General features: G+C 42.1%; 2 protein-coding genes across 8 annotated transcripts in view; both read left to right on the top strand.

Annotated features, from left to right (window-relative positions):
- Positions 1-19,052, top strand: part of LOC309870036 (uncharacterized protein) — a 33,927-nt gene extending 14,875 nt beyond the window's left edge. For 2 of the 7 annotated variants that reach the window (XR_014314442.1, XR_014314443.1), the window contains 3 exons: positions 48-290; positions 5,550-5,858; positions 6,069-7,914. Coding sequence is in view for 1 of the 7 variants with exons in the window: in XM_082742022.1 (XP_082598148.1) it covers positions 48-194 (147 nt within the window). In the remaining 6 variants the exon portion in view is untranslated. Of the gene's footprint in view, positions 1-47; positions 5,859-6,068; positions 7,915-18,313 lie in introns of those variants that run through there. The other 5 variants (XR_014314440.1, XR_014314441.1, XR_014314439.1 and 2 more) reach the window with 4 other exon arrangements.
- TRDMT1 (tRNA aspartic acid methyltransferase 1) overlaps positions 10,333-20,974 on the top strand; it is a 55,337-nt gene continuing 44,695 nt past the window's right edge. The window contains exon 1 of the mRNA XM_082742021.1: positions 10,333-10,865. Coding sequence (XP_082598147.1) covers positions 10,802-10,865 — 64 coding nt within the window. The 5' untranslated portion in view covers positions 10,333-10,801. The remainder of the gene's footprint in view (positions 10,866-20,974) is intronic.

Below are 20,974 nucleotides of genomic sequence, written 5' to 3'. Positions count from 1 at the left end.
TTCCTCTCATTTTGTCTTCTCTTGTTCTCCTGGTCTCTTCTTTCCAGGGTGCCGGGGCTGTGCTCAGAGGAGATCATGATCCGTGGAAAGATGACCTGAACCTGTCAACTTGGAGCCAATTTGAGCATATGGAGGCAAAGAGTCAAAACGGAAAGAAAGAGAGAGACTCTTCTGGATTTTGTGCAGCTCTGTAATTTAAACAGGGTTGCGCGTGGCAGCAGGCTGCCTGGTGTGTCAGAGTGGATGCAAAGATGGTAAACTGGAAGGAGGCCTGGAAAGAAGGGAAATGGGTAATGAGCATATCTTGAGACAAAGCAGTGTGTGTGTGTGTGTGTGTGTGTGTGTGTGTGCGCGCGTGTGCCATGTGTTTTAGCAAGGTTTAAAAAGGTTTTATTAAATTGGAGGCATCCAATTTAGGGGGCACCTGGGTGACTCCATCAGAAGAGCTTGCAAATCTTGATCTCGGGTTCAAGCCCCACCTTGGGCCTAGAGCTTACTTAAAAAAATAACAAAAAAATAAATTGGAAGCCTCAGGATGAACTTGCAGCTTAAAAAATTTTCCCTTCTAAAGCTGAAAGAGTCTAGACTGCCCCCCGGTCTTACTCTCTCTAAAGCTGGTTGTGTGGAACATTGAATGTTCTGTTATTCTTCCAGTAAAAGAAGGTTGGGGAGGGGTAACTGGTAACAAATCTGGGGGTCAAATATAAAAAGGAGCTTAGAATAGGAAGGAATAGCCAAGAAATGTTTGCAAAAGAAGAGGAATTCTGGGGGTTCCAAGTAGGTGTGAAAATGTATTTCCAAGTTCCACTGTTTGCCGGTGTGATTTGCCAACAGGAACAGCAGACATACCCCAAGAAGGGCTGGCCCCCATGAGGACGAACCTGCCTTAGAATCTAGTATGTGAACAAGGAAGTATTACAAACCACTGTGGAAGGGGAATCTAGGTATTTGCAGAAAAGTTGGGTTTAAAACCTCTCCTTGCATACCAATCAAAATAGATTTAAAAAATGAAACATGAAGGAAGAGAACATACAGCTGAATGTAGCTCATTTTTTCCCCAAGTATAGGACTTCCTAGGCTTGGATAATCACACAGGAAAACTGTGTGTATTTGACTGCAGAAAATTAAATACATTTGTGTTGTAAAATATTATAAACCAAATCCAATGGAAACTGATGAACAGAGAGACATTTTTACAACACACATGGCTGACAGCTTTCTAGCCACACACACACACACAAAACATTGTGGTAAAGCAGTCAGAAACTCATATTATCCCAGTAGCAAAAGGACAAATATAACAAATAATTGACAGAAGAAAATAATTACAGATGTCCCATAAACATGTGATAATTCATCCTCGATATGAATTTTTAAAAGGAAAATAAAAATAACTCACTAATTTTTTGGCCTATAAGATAGACAGAACTTTAAAATGGCAACACTTGTTCATGAGGATAAAGCAGGTAAGGGTCCACAGCCAATGATGACAAGTTGGGCTTGTAATCATTTTGGAAATGCATCAGGAACTTAGGTAGTAATTATGTCTTTCACCTCGTAACCCTCCCTTCTAGACTCTAGCTGATGAGAACCTCAGAGCTTTTGAATATTTATATGCAAGAATTTCATCGTCCTGTTCACATAGCAAAAAACGGAATCCTCTTCAATGTTCAATACTGAGAGACCAGAAAAAGAAATTATGGATGTTTATGTATTACAGAAGCTACTAAGGTGGGAAGGATACCCAGTGAACAGTTGAAAGTGGCTGATTTTTAGGGATGAGGGTGGAATCAAGGCATTTTTGGAAGCTGGATTTTTTTTTTTTTTTTTTTTTACCTTTTGTAATTTGCTTTACTCCTCTAAATTAGCATGCATTATTCAGAAAATTCAGAAAAAAAAATTTAAAAAAATTTCATAAAAAGTAAAGATGATATGTAAAAAATGATATATCCCTTTGATACAAATGCGAAAGTGATCATGATAAAATGTTAGATGGAAAAAAAAACCAGGGCATAAAACACAAATGCAGTAAGATGATGATTTTGGTCAAATATAATGAGTGCAAAGACTAGAGAGAGAAATACTATGATTTAGCTATAGTTATCTCTTGTGGCTTTTTAAAATTTTCTTTTTAAATATATTTTCCTATTTTCTGCATTATGTGTAATGGGCATAAATATTTTATTAGCTGTGAACATAGAAGAAGAACAGTCCTCTTATAGTTGGATTGGGCTCTCGATTCTGGGCATTTCTGATATTATGTTTATTAGGTCTCTTTCACTTCGGGTGATAACCAGAAAATTGTTTTTTAAATAATGTCTTACCTCTATAGGGAGAAAGTAATACGATGGAACTTCAGTCTTAAGCTTTTGGGTTTTCAAACTGCAAGGAGACAGAAATAACGCTCTTGGTTGCATTCTTTGCCACCCTATTCTTGAAGTAAGGCCTACAGTAAAAGAAGGAAAAAAAAAGATAGGCCACGCAGATTCCTGACATTCTTTCCTAACCAGAATGATTTTTAACCCCTAATGTGATTTTTTTCCCCTTAAAATAGATACCATCTCTCGTCTTTCAGTTATTCTTTGATACCTTCCAAATTTTTTTAAAATTGGTGCTCTCTCCTGATTCTTTAAAAAAACAAAACAAAACAAAAAAAAAACAGTGTCTGTGATTTGTAAATAAATCTGTTCACCTGGAGAATATTGATTTATGGGACAGTCAGCCAATCACATGAAAATTTCCCCTTTTGATTTTTTGTTTAAAAAAAAAAAAACAATCAAAAAACCCCAAACTCTGAATATTAAAAAAGAAAAACTGATAGGGCCTAAATGGATTTATGAGCATTTTAAACATTCATAAAGCTTTTTGAAACTTACAGGCTTACATTATCATTTATGGTTGATACTGTCCTATTATTAAAACATACTTTGCCATCCACTGAAATTTAGTCTATTTTGGTCATTCTGTATTCTCTGAATGACTAAACATAGAACAAATCCCTTTGAGACTTGGACTATATTTTAACTCTGCAGTAATTACCTTAGATGGGAATGAAAGAGTCAGTCTTGATCTTCAGGACTCAGGGTAACTCTGTTAATGGCCTCTGGGGCATTCCCAGTGTGAATAGAAAGTTTGGGGAAATCAGTATTACTCGTGTTATATAATGTTTCCTGGAGTGACTTTGAAAGATTGTAAGGCCAATTTCAACAATTTTAAGTAAATGCAAAGTTGCATTGTTTTCTTATGGAGTGACTAGATCTAGTAAAAATGTTATGATGTTTTGGTTATTTTTATCACTACTGGATCCTATGAGAATGATCTTAAATGATATTAGTGTTAGTATCTAGACTTGTACCTGACTAGTAAGGGTAGGGTGAAAAAATCCTTTCTTTCTTTCTTAATTTATTTAGATTTTATTTATTTATTTGACAGAGAGAGAAATCACAAGTAGGCAGAGAAGCAGGTAGAGGAGAGGGGTGCAGGGTTGGTGGAGAGGGGAAGCAGGCTTCCTGCTGAGCAGAGATTCCTAATGCAGGGCTGGATCCCAGGACCCTGGCATCATGACCTGAGCCAAAGGCAGAGGCTTAACCCACTGAGAGCCACCCAGGCACCCCCCCCAAAAATCCTTTTATTTGACTTTTTTCTGCATTTCAGTTTGTTGGTAAGTGACAACTGTAGCAGTGAGGGGAAAAAAAGGCTCTGAAGAAGAATGAGGGGTTTTATGGAGCGTGTATGTGTTTTGTTTCTGTAGGGTGTATGTGAGTGTGTGTGTGCACACACGTGTGTTTCTCTCTTCCTGCCCTTGCTGGATCTGGTTAGGGGGATTTGTTCATCTCAAACAGTTCTGAATGTTTGGTGAATTAGCAGAGAACAGGAGCAAAGTAGCAAGAGCTCGCTTTTTCATTTTTATCTCCTCTATCCCCATGATGGGTCCTGTTTTCGCACCTGAAGTAATGAAGGCTGTAATAGAAAACAAAAAGGAAAGACATCTTGTTAGAGAATATGCAAATCGGTCTATTGGTAATATAGGCTTTTTGAAAGCCATACCAGGAAAATAATTCTCTGTATGTGATTGTTAGAAAAGAGTGGACTATCGTTTCCAGTGTGAGTTGTTCAGATAGGGAAGTTGCTGAGACAGAGGAAGGAAATCAGGATTTATTATTCTTGGCATATCACCGAATTTCTCTCTCTCTTTCTCTCTCCCCGTGTATCCATTAATTATTGATTAAATATAGACAGTTACCTTGCTAGCACCTATTACCCTTGTTTCATAGATGAAGAAAGTATTAGAGGCAGGATTCACATTGCCTCATTTATTCTAAGGACTCTGTATGTCCCTCGAACAGCATCAAGGTGTCTTTGTGGAAGAAACTGGTCTGAGATTCTAAGTTCTGTTTGTGAGTCTTCGAGGTTGTCTCTCTTTTGTGAAGCAGAGTTAACCTTTTGTCTAACCTTTACAAAATGCATTGTCATAGCAGTTCAGGCCACCTTCTTTGAGTTCTACAGTTGCCTTCATTCCTTACGCCAACCTGTTCTCAGGAAGCAATATGTTCTAGCAACCAGGGCTTGCCCTAGTTTGGACCCTGGGCCTTCCCTCCAGTTGTAGAGGCCCAGCAGGCAGGGGACAGCTGATAGCTTCTGTACTAAGTTATGGTATAGCCAGTCCTGGAAAGACCTTGGAGGACCCCTGAGTAAAAAGTCCCCATTCTCCACCTAGTTGTGGGCTGGGGCAAGTTACCTCAAGTTTCTGAATCTCCATGTCTTCACCTGTCAAACTGAGATTGGGTGAAATCAGTGTCCCCTGGGGTCACTAGGAGGCAGCTACGCAGATGGGTGAGGGCAGGGGCGATGATCTGGTGTTCTTCTGGACCCCCGACTATCCATGCTTCAGCAGCGGAACATCTGTGCATATGGGTGCACACGCAAACACACTCGACCTCACCTTATGCCCTGATTCTGGATGAGATTTTCTTTGAAGAAAAGGTTCTGTATCTAAAAATAGTTGGAAAAACACAGGGAAATAGTCCTTAATATGTCTTCCAGCTCCAAATTTCCTTGGGCTAGGAGAACCATTTTAAAGATAGACAATCCCACTATCTTTAATTGAACTAAAATCTAATCTTTAAAATTTATTGCCAAACATTTTTGAATTAGAAATTTCAGAAAAAAATCTGAAAGAGAAAAATCAGTGTCAAGATCTATGACTGAGCACTTTGAGGTGGTAAGCTAGAAGGCAAACTGCATGATTTCTATGCTTTTCAGCCAAAAAATCCATAATTAAATTTCCTCAAGTTTCCAATTTTTATTTAAAAAAGCATTTTTTTCTCCTCTTTCTCCTCCTCCTCCACCTCCTCTTCCTCCCTCTGAGGTAAGAGTAAGATAATATTTACAATCGGAAGTCACTAGAATATACTTCGCAAAGGAAAAGTACCATTCCTTCGAGACATCGTGAAGTTCATCATTTTCCATCTGTTCTTTTTCTCCTGGAAGCTTGTCATGCCATTAATAGAACACACCTGCTGTTTCCTGTGTCTTTTCTTTTGTGACAGTCTGTGAACAAGGTGACCGGACACCGGAGGAAGAACAGAAGTGCTGGGCTACATAAGGTTTGCTTTTGCTGGGGGAGTTCCTTTTACTCTAAATCTTTGGGGGCAACTTATTTAAAACCCAAGTACAATCCTTAAGCACTTGCTGCATACTTCAACGCTGCTCATTCATGGATGGGCTACCCATCAAGGTCGTGACTTCAAAGGCTGACTTTCAAGCAGCTCTGTCCAACAGAACTTTCTATGAGGATGGAAATGTCCTCTCTTTGCTGAACAGTACCACAGCCACCAGCCGCATGTGGCTATTGAAAGGTGCCTCGTGGGGCGCCTGGGTGGCTCAGTGGGTTAAGCCTCTGCCTTCGGCTCAGGTCATGATCTCAGGGTCCTGGGATCAAGCCCCGCATCAGGCTCTCTTCTCAGCAGAGAGCCTGCTTCCTCCTCTCTCTCTGCTTGCCTCTCTGCCTACTTGTGACCTCTCTCTCTCTGTCAATAAATAAAATATTAAAAAAAAAAAAATGAAAGGTGCCTCGCGTGACTAATGAACTGAGTTTTCAGTGTTAAGTAAGCTGGTTTAAACCTAAATCTGCAAGTGTGGCTCTTGATGACCCTGTTGGACAGTGTAATTCTGGAGAATCAATAGAATTGGTAAAATCATCTTAGGTTCAGGGGATAGTAGGCAATAAGTTGTTCTTTATTATTGGCACTTGAATGGCTTAGGTTACAGATTTTTACATATGAAACCATTTTAAATTAAGTATTTCTTCAGTGCTTGGCACATAAAAGAGTCAAGGGGTGACGGGATGGTCTTAATAGGTTTCACCTTACTCCACTCCTAGTCCCAGCAACACAGGCATCCTGGGTGAGGTCCCTTGTAAGTCTCCCCTAAGATTGGCAGATCCGTAGATTTAACTTTCAAGCTACCCCGGTCTTTGTGACAGAGTTCTGAGTGAGGCGCTATCTATGCGTGCTGCTGTCTTTTTTCTTACTGCCAATGCTTCTAGACTCAGCAATTCCTCCTCAGTTTTGCCTCTGGCTTACAGACATCCAGCCTTTCTGCTCCCAGCCCAGGCTACTCCTGGACACCTCCCACAAAGTTCCCTATGGCCCTTAGAGGTCTATGGCTATAAGCACCACCCTGTAGCATGCTGACCTGACCTCAGTTAGGGCCCCATGTTCAGTTATGGTTCCTAACACAGCATCACCAACTTGCAGCATGAGCAATTCCAGGGGTCAGAATCATGCCATTGGACACAGTTGAAGGGACCGAGAATGCATCACTCTGAGAATGTTACTAGATGTATACTGTTTATTAAACATGCTTTTCTATTGTGCCAGGCATGGAATGAAATGCTTTGAATTCTCACTTCACCTTTGTAGCAACCACATGTCCTATTTTTACACATTGTAGATGTGTCTGTAGGCTCAGAGAGGGTAAGTGACTTTCCCAAAGTCACACAGCTAGGAGGCAGCAGATCTACAATTTCCTATTTAAACTCTCTGGCTCTCAGGCTTACAGTTTTAACCACAAGGAAATTTATTATTCAAGAGGGACAGTTCTTCAAAATCAGTGCAGAGGGCAAATCTAAAAGGAACTGGATTTGGGGGGACTACAGAGAAGTATTTTCTACTAATTCAAGCTCTTCACCACAAACACCTCACTCTCTGAGGTCTGCTGTGCCCAGGAGCAAATCACAGCTGAGACCTTGTGCTGGCCCATCAGAGCGGTGATAGAAGGCCTAGAAAAAATGAGGGCTCACGAGTGATAGATGAACTCTCAGGGTCTTTCTGATTCAAATTTCTTCTGAATATAATTTCCTCTCTTGAGGACATTTATTGCCAATTTATTCCCATATGACTACTTTTTTATTTTTCATGCAATTCATAAAGACCCTTCTTTTTCTGTGTGAAACCAGAATGTAATTTATTCATCACTCAAATTTGCAGCAAGCCTGTGTAAGGATCCACATCACGTTTCGCTGGGGAATAAAGAATGGCCTGGATCATGGAAACTCAAAGATGATTGCCAAAAGTATTTTAAACATTTGGCAGACTTTGTTTAGTTCTGTTAGATATTAATGACCCGTGACATGACAGCCAGGAGAGGAAGAATAAAATATCATTAGATTTCAAGTTATACAAGGAGCTCTTAAATCATTGAGATATGCTATTATTATTCTAATATACCCTTAGTGTTCTATTGTGCTCCTTAATTATTCCTGATATGCATTGTATGTGCCAGGTGTTAACTAGCATTTTGGGTTTCTTCACAAGTGCATTTTCTGTGTTTTGAGGGAAAAGAGACTGAATATCCTAAAAATACTTGTATTTTCAGAAAGTGTGTTGAGTGTCTGTGATTAAAATGTAAGCTCTATTGGACATGTCACTGAGGATAACTTTATGGGAAACTATAAGATTAGAAAGCTGTTTTCCTTCTGTAAGAACATTTGGGATTCACTTTGGGAAAGAGTAGTTAATGCATATCTTCATGTTCCCTGTATGTACCCATCCTATCTTCCTCCTCAAGTCCTCCTGTTGCCGCGTGCCCAGCCCGCACAACTTGCACCAGGGTTTGGAAATGGACGTATACTTAATCCGAGTGGGCCTGACATCTACAGGTGCTTGCATGGAGATGGGCATACATCATGATTAGGGAGAAAGTTCTCATTCTTGAAATGATGGTCGCACAGGATAAGCCTTACAGAGGAAATGCTAGGCAAAGGGATGGTGTATCTAAGGTAAAAGCTGGGCTGGGAAGCCCTGAAAGGATTTTGTGATGGGAACAGGTGGGATATGTGTTTCAGAATACTGCTGGTCATGGAGTTCGATCGGGGAATTAAAAAGTCTGGATTTCTAGCCTGGGAGTCTAGAAGGAAGGTTGCACTAGCAGGTCTGGAAGAAGGTTAGGATTTCTGGGCAATGTAAAGAATGTGAGCAAGGAGTGTTAAGCTGGGAAACCGAGGCACGAAGGAAGGGAATCCTGACCTTTTCAGTTTGCAGCAGAGCTAAAAAAGGGGAGGAAATAGAGATCATAAAGAAAAGTGTGTGCTATACTGTGAAGACCCTTAAGTATCAGCGTGAACAGTTTGAAACCAGCTTATGAGGGAATGGAGGTCCATCTCCTTTCCTCTCAGAAGACTGGTATTTTCCATGAACTCTTTCACATATTTTTGGCCTGTCTGTCCTCTACAGGGTTAGATCCTTGGTCATATTTATTTTGATTTCTAGTATTAATGCTAAACAGATTCTAGATATATATTCTAGGTATGCTTAGTATGTTGTTAATGGTACATAAATCACTGTGACTATATAGCCCCCTTTATATATGTGTATATGTATGTAATGTATGTAATATATATTTATATTATTTATAATATACATTATAAATTGTATTACAATATAATATATTATGCTAATATTATGTAACAAATACAAGAAAAGTTTGTTTCATGCATTATATATGTAATGTTAGTGTGCATGTGATTTCTAGAAATGGAGTTGGTTTAAGAGTACATTTGCTTAAATCAGATTTTACAAATATCTTGATAATTTCAATTTGAGCGGATCATTAACATGTGGCCAAATCAGGGACTCAACTTTTGCAGAAATGAATTCAGCTCTAGAATCTTAGAACTGCCCGGACTCGGCTATCATTTCCCTTTTTCCCTTCCCTTTTAATTTGACAGAAGGGGAAATCAAGCTCGGTGCAAAGTCATTGGCGATGCCCGGGCGAAGATTCTGTTCTCTGTTATCTTTCTACTAACCCTTCTTCTTCTTCTTCTTCTTCTTTTTTTTTTTTTTAAGATTATTTATTTATTTATTTGTCAGAGAGAGAGAGAGAGAGAGAGAACATAAGCAATGGGAAGGGTAGAGAAAGAAGCAGACTCCTCACTGAGCAGGGAGCCCGATGTGGGGCTCCATCCCAGGACCCCCGGATCAGGACCTGAGCTGAAGGCAGACGCTTAACCAACTTAAGACGCTTAACCCCCCAGGGGCCCTTTCTGGCACCCTCCGTATCTGAAGTAAGTGACCAATAAAAAACAAAACGTTTCAACACCCATGCACATTTACGGTGAAAAAAGGTCAGAGGAAACGGATCCACATGGATCAGTTCCATAATCAAAACAGGGCCGTCCTACTCTGTTTATAGTGTTTCGTTAGCACATCTGCTAAATTTCTAACAAACCTGTTAACCAGTTATTAACTTATTACAAGTGGTACTGCCCCATTTTCCCGAACACAGGTTCACGTGTGGTGGTAATGGGAACAATAGGAGGCCGCGAAATGGGATCCTTTCCTCCCGGGCCCTTGGCCATTTTTTACGGTGAGATCCAGCCCCGAACAAACTTGGTCCCTGGAGCATCTTGGAGCAGCCAGGCCCTGGCACTGGGAGGGGCATCAGTACTTCTACCTTCTGGTAACAGTAGATCCTGCTGGGGGCCGTTTGCTTTTTCTTTTTTCTTTTTTCATTTTATTTATTTATTTGACAGAGACACAGTGAGAGAGGGAACACAGCAGAGGGAGTGGGAGAGGGGGAAGCAGGCTCCCCGCAGGGCAGGGATCCCAATGCGGGGCTCGATCCCAGGACTCTGGGATCATGACCTGGGCCAAAGGCAGACACTAAACGACCGAGCCACCCAGGTGGGGGCTGTTTTCCCAGCTGAGACGCAGGGACGCGCTCGCCGTGACAGCGGCCGCCCCCCCCCCCCCAACACCGCCCCCTCCCCACCCCGGTCCTGGCCGGCGCGGGGGCCCGGCTGCAGGGGCGCTGGCTTCTGCGCTCGTAACTGCGGGACCAGCTCGCGCGGGAAGGCGGATTGATCTCGGCAGCCCGGGCACAGGCACAACACGTGGCACGTGGGACCTGCTCAAAACTAACGCGAGTCAAGTCTGCACACTTCGGGCTCCAGGCCACGGAAAAGCAGGACGCCTGGAAGACGACTTTTTCTGGCGTCTAACCCGTGTTAATTCACTTTGGGGCAAAGGGACATTTCGCTCTTTTTCCTTCCAAGGTCCCCGAATGCACTCTAGAAGGGAGATGGGGCGTCAGTCAGGCTGCGATTCACGGGGGAGGCCCCACTGTTTTGTGCCCGTGGTCTCCCCGCGGCTAGAAGCCCTCCGAGCCGGCAGCGGCAGGAGAGGGGGAACTGAAACGCCGCGGAACCAGAGGCGAGGGAGCAGGGAGGGCGGAAGAAGGACGAGTAGGGGACCGGTAGGCCTAGCTCCGAGGCGGCGGCGGCGGCGGCGGCGGCGTGGGCATGGAGCCCCTGCGCGTCCTGGAGCTGTATAGCGGCATTGGAGGCATGCACCAGGCGCTGCGAGGTGAGAGAGCTCACCCCATCTCTCTCGGCTCGCGCCGCGCGGCTGGTCCCAGCTAGGGTGCGGGGGAGGGGCGAAGCGACGAGGCGCCGGGGGCGGAGTCTGGAGCGCGCGGTGTGTCCGTGCGGCGGGGGGAGGGGGGCGCTCTCGGTTGTCCTGGAAACCGCCCCGGCGCGGAGTTGGGCGACTCGGGGCGGAGACTCCCTTCCTCCCTCCGCGAGGCTTTCCCCAGGGGCCCACGCGGAGTCCGTGTGGACTGGGTCTGTGAGTCCCGACCCGCGGGGCGAGGCTGGAGAGTCAAACTTAAGAGGGTACGGGCGAAGGGGGATGGGCGAGCCCCTAGCTGGGGCCAGGCCCGGCTTCCAGGTGTGGGGCCACCTAGAGGCGTGGACACCTGCTTCTTTACCCCCCCACCCCCACCCCCACCCCCACCCCCGAGTCGCGGCGGGGAGGGGAGGTCGGTGGTGGGGCTTGGCGGGTGAGGGGTGGATCTTCAAAGGGATAGCTTCGGCGCAGGGTGGACGTTAGGGCAGCGTCAGTGAACTGGGGAGGGACAGCGTGGAGGGAAGCCCTGTTCCTTTCTGATCGCTGGAAAGAAACAGCTGCGTGTCCTGTCTGGCTACATTGAGGCGCCCGAAGAGCTGCCTTGAAACTTGGTTGTGACCTTGCGCTGGTTCCTTTATATCTTTGAACCTGTTTCCTGGCCTTAAAAATGGACAAGGGAATTTTCCAGAGAAGGAGTATTATGAGGATCAAAGATAAGGCGGGGTGAAACGGTTAATAGTGCCTCATGCATTGTAGCCACCCCAAACATAATAAATTATTACTATCGCTGTTACTTGTAATGCACCTTTTTTCATTTTGAGGTTTTAAATATCTATGGTGATAAGCTGGAACCGAAAGGTTTATTTTTGGTGATGTTCGCTCAAAAATAGTTCTTGAACTCCAGGTACTGTCTAGGTGCTGGAGATACAGAGTGACAAGTAAACTTCGAACATGCGTGTTTATTCTTAAATTACTATGACAACCACAACATTGAAACTTGCCTGCTTCCTTTTTTTAGTACCAAGGGCAACAAAAAATTTTTTTAGTGTAAGATACAATATATAATGAATTGAACATGAGTGTTCTGGGCATATGTATTGAGTTTTGAGTGTAGACTAGGGTAGTGATTTTATTACCAATTTTTATTTATTACCAATTTTTATTACCAGTTATTTGCTGGCTCTCTACATTCAGTTCCCTTATCAAAACTTAGCCAACAGGAAAACAAAAGGGGGGGTGCCTGGCTGGCTCAGTTAGAAGAGCATGGGACTCTTGATTTGAGGATCATGGGTTTCAATCCCATGTTGGGTATAGAGATTACTTAAATAAATAAACTTTAAAAAAAAGAAAATTCTGGAACTCTTTATTCTTTGTTAATTTTGTAAGATTTTATAATGTCAGCATATTTTCCCGTATCTTGAAACCCCTTAGTGAACATGATTTTAAAGTTTGCTTAGCACTTGATCATAAGCTATAATTCAACCACTCCTTAAGGGTTGAACATTTGATTATTCCCCAATTTTTTTCAATATAAATGTGCTGCAATTACAGCCTTGAGCATAAATCCTAATTTTCTCTTTAACTGTGTTTTCTAAAAGTTGAATTAATTCATTTAACAATCTGAGACTATGTGCTAGTTATTAAGTCAAAAGTTAGGATAATTTTTTTAAAACTTGCTAGATAATATAGCAAATTGCTTTTCAGAGGTTTATGAATGCCTCCTTCGACTACATATTCATCAGGATTTATATTAGCCATTTTTAACTTTTGCTAATTTGTTTGGGGGAAATTGTATGATTTTAACTGGCATTTTTTTGGTTAGTGAAACAGTTAAGTATCTTCTATCAGCCAATACATACTGAATTTGTACACATACTTCTGTTGCCACTGCTACATCCTGAATCTAAACTTTTTTAGAATAGTTTCCCTATTACTCCCCTGTTTCTACTTTGCTTTCCTGCTCCACCCTATCTCCACATAGGAAGAGAATGATCTTTTGCACAGTCAACTGAGTCATGTCATTCACTTCCCTGCTTGCATGGATTCCCCTTGAGGTTTTGAGTCATAGTCCTGTCTTCTTACTCTGCCTGGGAGATCTGGCCTCTGCTGCCTTCCCTTCCTTTTTGTTCTGTTACTGCTTCTAGCACAGTACCACACTTGTGATACGCTTTCTGCAGATGACTGCTGAGTTGATTATTGAGTGGGTAATCATTCTACCATTATGTTGATAAAAGCATAGTTTGCCAGCCCCAATTTTTGTATAATATGGAACTCTTTGTTGCAAACCCATAATCTATTCTCTAGCTAACCTAAGCAGGAAAAAAAAAAAAAACATATACACTAAAGGACATTTGGAAGCTCACAGAATCTACAGGACACCCAACGAACAGGTTAGGTGAACAGAAGCACTGCTCAAATCATATTCTAGGGCCTGCCCCTCTACAAAGCTATGTGCTGACATCACAACTTTCATCAGTGTGCTGGGGGCTGGATCTGAGAAGTGCCATCCCTGTTTTTCTTTGAAGGGTAGATGCTTCTATCATCTCTGTCACGAAAATGATGGGTTTTTCATTTGCTGTCTCGTGTTACTACTTCTGAATTAAAGTACCGTATGGATGCATTTGATTGGTGAACATTAGATCCCACTGCCAGCAGAGGAAGCTGGGAAAGTGAGTTCTGGCTTCTGTTTTGGAAAGAGGGGACTCAAAATATGGTAAATTTTCAAATACAGAAAACACAGGCAAGATTCATAATGGCCACAAGTATAACAAATAGCTTTCACATTTTTCAGTACATGTTGCCCCATATAGGAAGCACTTAGTACTTCTTTGATATTATTTATGCCTGCACAGTCTATAAAGTCTTGGGTAATGAGAATCTTCCAGGTGAAAATATCGCCTTTCAGAAAGCAGTAGAAGTAGTTTCATGGGTTATATATTGGTGGGGCCTGCAAGGCACCTGCAAATATGAATAGGTACCAAATAGGATTTTTTTCTTATAAAGTATAATATTAGAGAACGAATAAAATGTGGTGTAAGGTAGTGAATAAAGAAAGCTCTAGGGTGCCTGGGTGGCTCAGTGGGTTAAGCCGCTGCCTTCGGCTCAGGTCATGATCTCAGGGTCCTGGGACTGAGTCCCGCATCAGGTGCTCTGCTCAGTGGGGAACCTGCTTCCTCCTCTCTCTGCCTGCCTTTCTGCCTACTTGTGATCTCTCTCTGTAAAATAAATAAATAAAATCTTAAAAAAAAAAAAAAAAAGAAAGCTCTAGCTGATTACTATCATATATATGGTCAACTACTGAGACATCCTTAGAAGTAAAAAGGCTGGCCCTACCAAATAATTTCTAAAGGTCTTTTAAATTAATTTTGACTTTTAGTCACATAACAGTCATATTTAGTAGGAATTACTGAGCCTCAGTATTTTCTCTTAAAATGTCAAGCGATTTGTCACTCATTATTTTCTGAATTTCTTTTATCTTTATTTCTCAATGACTTATATGTCGACTTGAGGCTCTACTGAACCACTTTGTAATTAGGTGTGCTTATAACTGAATCGGGCAAGTATATTATGATTAAATGTAGATCTGAATGTTACCTGGGGATGTTTGGGGAATATTAGTTGTAGGGAGCTAGAATTTGAACTGCTTGATTTTTTTTTTTTTTTAAATATATATTTTTTCCTTGGGATTCTAAAAACGCCCTCTGTCATGCCTCTTTTCCCATAGTTGTTCTTAAATAACTTGTTGCCAGAATCGAAGTGAAGTGAGGTAAAAATTTGTCCTGTTTGAAAATATGTATCTTTTGTTCTCTGTTAGTTATAGGAATTACTAGATTATTTTTTTCCAAACTTGAAATACAAAGTTGAAATAGGTGGGATGAGTTCTGTATATTCAACAAAGGAGAACCCTCACTTTCCATTGGATGATAGAATTACCTATCTTTTCTGTGATGAAAATGCTTACTTCACTGCAGAATAGTACTATTTTCCATAGATCAGATGACTTCCCCTGTCCTAATGTGTTGATGACCGGTTTAATTTGTATTATGAGCTATCCGTGGGGGCTTTTGGGGGCTCAGTAAATAGTACCCCTCTTCGTAATTCGGAACAAAGAGAGGAAGAAAACAGAGGAGTAAGTCAAATAGGAAATACAAATTTGTATGATTTTTATTACTAATAAAGGCTGAGTTGGAGGATGTAGGTAGTGAGAGGACCAGATAGGCAGCTAGTGTTGAGGGAGCGTATCTTTCAGGTGGGTAGCTATTCCCCAGGAGGAGGACTGGCAGCGCTGAGCAAGCATGCCTAGTTTATTTTTCACAAATTAGCCAGTGAGAGAGTCAATCTGCTTTCCATGGAAGAAGAGATAGGATGGGTGAGGGTTTAAAAATGAATAGAAACCACTCACTCGGAAGAAACGTCAGTAGGGGAACACATACACTCACCTGCCAGACGCTTTTAGGAATCATTCAGATGGCCCCGTTTTTCGGTTTTGCAAATGCTGTCTCATTCTTTTAATATGTGATATTTAAATCACCTCTGACAATCATTTGGTACCGTTGAATCATTTGAAATACAGTAGTTTGTTTTCATAGTAGCTTGGTCTTAAATCAGTATGTTCGTAGCACTATGAGATAGTAACAGCAGTGTTTATGCAGGACTGTCAAGAGCACAGATTTATCGTCAGAAAGCCTGGTACATCCTAGCTTTGTGAACTTGGGCAAAAACTAAACTTTCTGTGCCTCAGTTTCCTGTTCTGTAATAGTACGTATCTTGAAGGGGAAGTGTGAAAATTGTAAATAAATGAAAATCAAGCTGCCGATAGTGCTTGGATGTGTTTAAGGGCTCAGCAAATATGAGAAGTTATTAACAAAAATCTTAAAGTTATAGAAAGTTATTACATGTTAAAAATGGCTTTAGAAGAGACTGATGATTAAATATTCAAAGTTGTCAAAGAGCTTTCAGACTAGATTTGAATTATTCAGGAATAGATCAGTGAAGGAAAGAATTATTTATAGCCACAGAAGATGACATGGAATGAATATGTATGAAGAGGTGAAAGAGAAGGGCAATGAAGAGAGAAGAAAATTCTGTTTTGCCCTCTTGATTCTCTAGAAAGCTTCCTGATCCACGAGGGAATAGATTTTCTAACCTGAATCTGCTTTGTGTTCATTTCCCTGCCCTCCTATTCAATGATTTTGGAATTACTCCATCTATTTCTCTGAGTGATAAAATTAATACCATTATTTAGGAGTAAGGCAGAACTGGCATATATTAGCTGCATGAATACTAGAAAGCTATTTGACTTTCTAAGCCCAGATACCCTCCTGTGAGACGGAGACCGGTAATATCTTCTCATAGGGTGTGTGAATGTTAACTGAAACAGTTGATGTATGAAATATTGTGTAGGTACTTGGTAAAATCTTAGCTTCTTTTCTTTTTCCCCACCTTGTTTTGTAACTAGCTTTCCTTACTTAATTGTATGGGATGTCCTTATTGATTGAAATCAGGATAATACTACTAACAGGCTTGACAGGAGGATTTAATGAAACTGTATACATAGAGCTAATAGAATTCCTGTGTATAGTATATAAGTAATACTGCTGATTACTTAGGAAGTTGAACATTTTCATATACTTACTTGTATTTATTTTGTGACTTGTTCATGTTGTCATTGGCATATTCTTTTTTATAATTGGTGATTTGCTGTTCAGTTTTGTTACGATATTTTTTCCCTGCAGGATTTTGGTAGATGATAGTTTTTCAGATTGTTAAGAAGGGAAAGATTATATCAGACAGAAAGAAACTTCCTGTGCACACACAGACATGAAATAGCATGGTCTATACAAGTATGGGAGAGCTACAGGTTTTAAAATATCCTTGCAATTTAAGTGCTCCAAAAAAGTAGATGTTTATGAGCTACCAAATCATGACATGCCGTACAACCTGATGAGGTGCTTGGATTTTTATCTCCTAGGTCTGGTTAGCAAATGAAAGTTAAAGAACCTTTTGATTAGGTTCTAGAAGTTGTACTGTGTGACCAGACGTTGGTAGTGGTGGGGAGCAGGGTATAGAGGCATGGTGGACAGGTAGGAAATTATTGTTCAGAGATAATGAATTTAGGCAAAGCCAATGAATGGAGAAGATGACTCGGTTATATATACAGGATCTAAAAATCAGCAAAACCTGGTAGTCATTTGGGTGTTAGTTACCGAGGTTTCTAATGTGGGTGATTTATCAAATGGAATAGTCCTAAATCAAGGTAGGGGGGAAATAATAGGTTCCATTTTAGAGTCACAGAGTTTATCCATATGACCCACAGAAATGCCACATTGTGCATTTTGGTCCGGGGATCAGTGTGATTAGAGATAAATGTTTGTTTCTGTATACGTGTCGAGTGTAAAGAGGACCAACAGTATGGAATACTGAGGAATAGTGACATTGTGGGGCTGGGTAGAAAAACAGTATTCACAGAGGTAAACCGAGCAGGAAAAATTCGAGAGCAAGGAGAACCAAAAGAACACTGTGCCATGAAGATAAAGCGAGGAGAAGATTTCAAGGAGTGATCTGAGATTGCAAACCCAGGGGAACTAAGGACCAAAATGAATTCTTGGGTTAGTTGCCATTTCCTGGCTGGTATCCTATGTAATTGTCTTCTCAGGGATATTAATAGGTTTGCCTTGATGGTCAAGTAAGTTTCGGAAACTCTTCATACGATATTGTCCCATGAGAGTCTCAGGACACATTAATATACCAAAAGTGGTGGGAAGCCCTGTAAAACGGGTACTGTGTGGTTTAAATCTGCACTTCCCGTATGTATTTGAGCCATGAATATGCTTTTTTTTTTTTGCACATGGGGAAGAAGATCACACTTACTAGCATCATGTAAAATAACGTTCCTTAGAGCATGTGTTGGGAAATGCCTGCTGGGGAACAGGAGGGCACTGAGGGAGCTGTGGGAGAAGGGCTGGGGCCAGTGAGTGTGTGAGTGAGAGGAAGTGCCAGGGCTCCGCACAGCACCAGCGTGCATCACCTCTGATGATGCTGACGGTGCTGACCAGCTCTCTGTAGTTTTTCGATAAGGCTAGATTTGTTCATGTTCTCATTATCTTTTTTGTTTGTTTTTTTTTTTTTTTTTTTTTTTTCCTCCCTAGAGGTGTACAGAACTGAGCTCCTGGTTCTCCTTACCCCTTCAGAACTTCATGCTCCCGCAGCCTTCCTCCTCCCAGCAACGGGTGTCTCCATTCTTCCGGGGGCCCACCCCCGAGTCTTGGAGTCACCTCTGTTTCTTCTCTTTGACTTACTTCAGCAAATTCCATGGGATCTCCCTTCAAACTTGATTTATAATTCGATCATTCCTCTCTGTCCTCACCTTTACCATCTCACCCATAATCTCACTCTTGTTTTGTCAGACTTAATTGATGTGCCAGCCCAGATTCACTTGACTCCACCTGCCTCCCAGGCCCTGAGCTGCTTGTTCGGCGTAGTCCCCCGACTCTGCTGTTGTGGCCTCACCCCATAACGCTGCCAGTCCACGCTTCATGACATGCTCAAGCCACCCCCAGTGTCCCGACTGAAATGTTGCTCCAGAGGCTGTCCGGAGGGGTTGGATATCAGAACCCTAACTGGAGAGGAGAGGAGGAGTCACGCCTGTACAATAATCGAAAATACACATCTATTGGTCTCTGCCCCCTGTTCCTGGCATAGAGCTCCTAAAACCCTTATAATTTCCTCAGTGATAAGAGCACTAGGAGCCTCTTTTGTTCTCAGATGTAGTCTTTGACCCTGCTTCCTGACACAGAGCTCCTAAATCCCTTGGAATTTTCTAGGGGGCAGGACTGTCTTTTGTTCTAATGAGACAACTCTTGCTCTGCTCCCAGATTGCTTCAGGATGGGGGCTGGTCACTAGACAGACTGAGGGTAGTGAGAAGCTTAGAGCTTTCAGTCCCACTGCCTAACCTCTGGGAGGGAGAGGGGGCTGGAGATCACGTTGTTGTTTGATCATGCTTATATGAAGAAACCTCCATAAAAATCCTAAAAGTTGTTCAGAGAACAACTGGGTTGGTAAACACATCCACATGCCGTAGGGATGGTGTACCCCAGCTCCATGGGGACAGAAGCTCCTGAGCTCTGGATTCTTCCAGACATTACCCTGTGTATCTCTTCATCTGGCTGTTTGTCGTGTCCTTTACTATATAATAAACTGTCAAACATAAGCATTGTGTGAGTTCCGTGAGGTATTCTAGCAAATGATGGAACCCAAGGAGGGGGTTGTGGGAACCCTGGATTGGTAGCCAAGTCGGACAGAAGTTGTAGGTAACCTGGAGCATGTTGGTTAGTACTTGCAATTGGTGTCAGACTTGGGGCAGTCTTATGGGTCTGAGCTCTTAACTTAAGGCCAACTCCGGTTAGCGTCAGAATTTAAGTGAACCGTGGACATCCAACTGGTGTCAGAAGTGTTGTGAGTATGTAATAGTGTGTGAGTAAAGGAGAATACAGGAGGGTCTTTCTACACATGCCTCATGGGGTGACTTCTGATCAGGAGGAGACACGATGAGGAAGGAGTCAGCAGATACATCCTGTCTCTTCCTCCCCCTACCAGTGTTCCCTGCTCGAGTACACATGGAGATGTGGGAAGTGTTGCTTTAGATCAGACAGCGTCAGGGCTTCTGTCACCTTCCATACATCCCTCCTCCTGCCTTTGAGGAGTGAGACATGTAACTGCATTACCACCGTTACCTGGGTTTTCTTGTGAAGCTGTGGCCAGTGGAGTACTGTACTGCCTTTTGTTTGCTTTCCCTCCTCCCTGCCTCACTACCCCTTACTCTTGCTACTCTGGGATTTTGCCTCCCAGAAAGAGCATCTGCAGCTAAGCTTTGCCTTGGGTTCTTTCTTAGGAGACCTGGGCAAAGGATTATTGCAGTAGCCTTTTTACTGGTCTCCTTCCTTTTGCTCTGTCTCCTCTAGTTTATTTTGACTCCTCTAATGTCAGCGTGACCCTTTAGAAATGCAGTAGATTAAGTCATTCCTCTGCTTAAAACTTCTGAGAGGTTTCTTATATCACTCAGTGAAGGCTTAAGTCCCCTGGCTGTAGTCCTGGTTGGGCTAGAGCCAACCCCTTTCCCTCTCCGAGCACGTTTCTTGTGCTGTCCCCTGGCTTTCTCCATTCCAGGCTTGCTAGCTGTCTTAGTAAGTTAGTAAGTTTGTGCTGCTCTAACAGTACCATAGACTGGGTGGCTTGTGAGCCCCAGACGTTCATTTTTCATGGTTCTTGAAGCTGGGAAGTTCGAGATCAGGGTGGCAGTGCCGTTGAATTCTGGTGAGGGCCCTGCTCCACATATCAGAGTCCCGACTTCACCTTTGTCTTCACATGGCAGAGAGCACAGAGAGGAGGTCAGCTCGCTCATGACTCTTAGAAGGGCATCATCCTGTTCATCCAGACCACCTTCATGGCTTCATCTGAAGCATTAGGAGCCAGAGTTTCAACTAAGAATTTGGAGGGGCACCTTCAGTCTCTACCAGTCTTCTTGCTGATCCTCCTACACAATAAGCATGCTCCCAATCTCTGGGCCTTTGCAGTGTCTTTTCCTTCTGTTCTAGAAAGTTCTTCCACATATCTGCCTGCTCCTTCATCTCCTTCAGGTTTTTGCTATTAAGATATTCTCTAACCATCCTGTATAAAAATAGAACTAATCTATTCTACACTATTTAGCTTACTCTGTTGTTTCTTTTCCCATGATACTTTTCATTGTTAGATGTATTATGTACTTACTTATTTATTGTTTAGTTTTCCCCCACCCCACAAGGATATAAGTTCCATTATAAGATAGACTTTGTCTAGAACATTGCTTATGCATACTTGTTGGATGAATGTATAAATGAATAAATGAACTAGGGTCATGTTTGCTATGAAATATGGATAGCTTGAAGTACTGTGGTAAGTTTGTACTGTGATAAGTTTAAACTTAGTTATTAAATCTGAATCACAGAGGTCATTTTTCTTTGGGGGAGGTGAGCTAAGTCAGCATTTCCCAAAGTATGGTGCATGGGTAGTGTTTTGAAGGATGTTAATA

The sequence above is a fragment of the Mustela nivalis genome (genome assembly GCF_964662115.1).
Source record: "Mustela nivalis genome assembly, chromosome: 7".
In the NCBI taxonomy this organism is placed as follows: domain Eukaryota; kingdom Metazoa; phylum Chordata; class Mammalia; order Carnivora; family Mustelidae; genus Mustela; species Mustela nivalis.
Note: the sequence above shows the minus strand (reverse complement) of the source record. Positions and strands in the feature narration are given on the sequence as shown.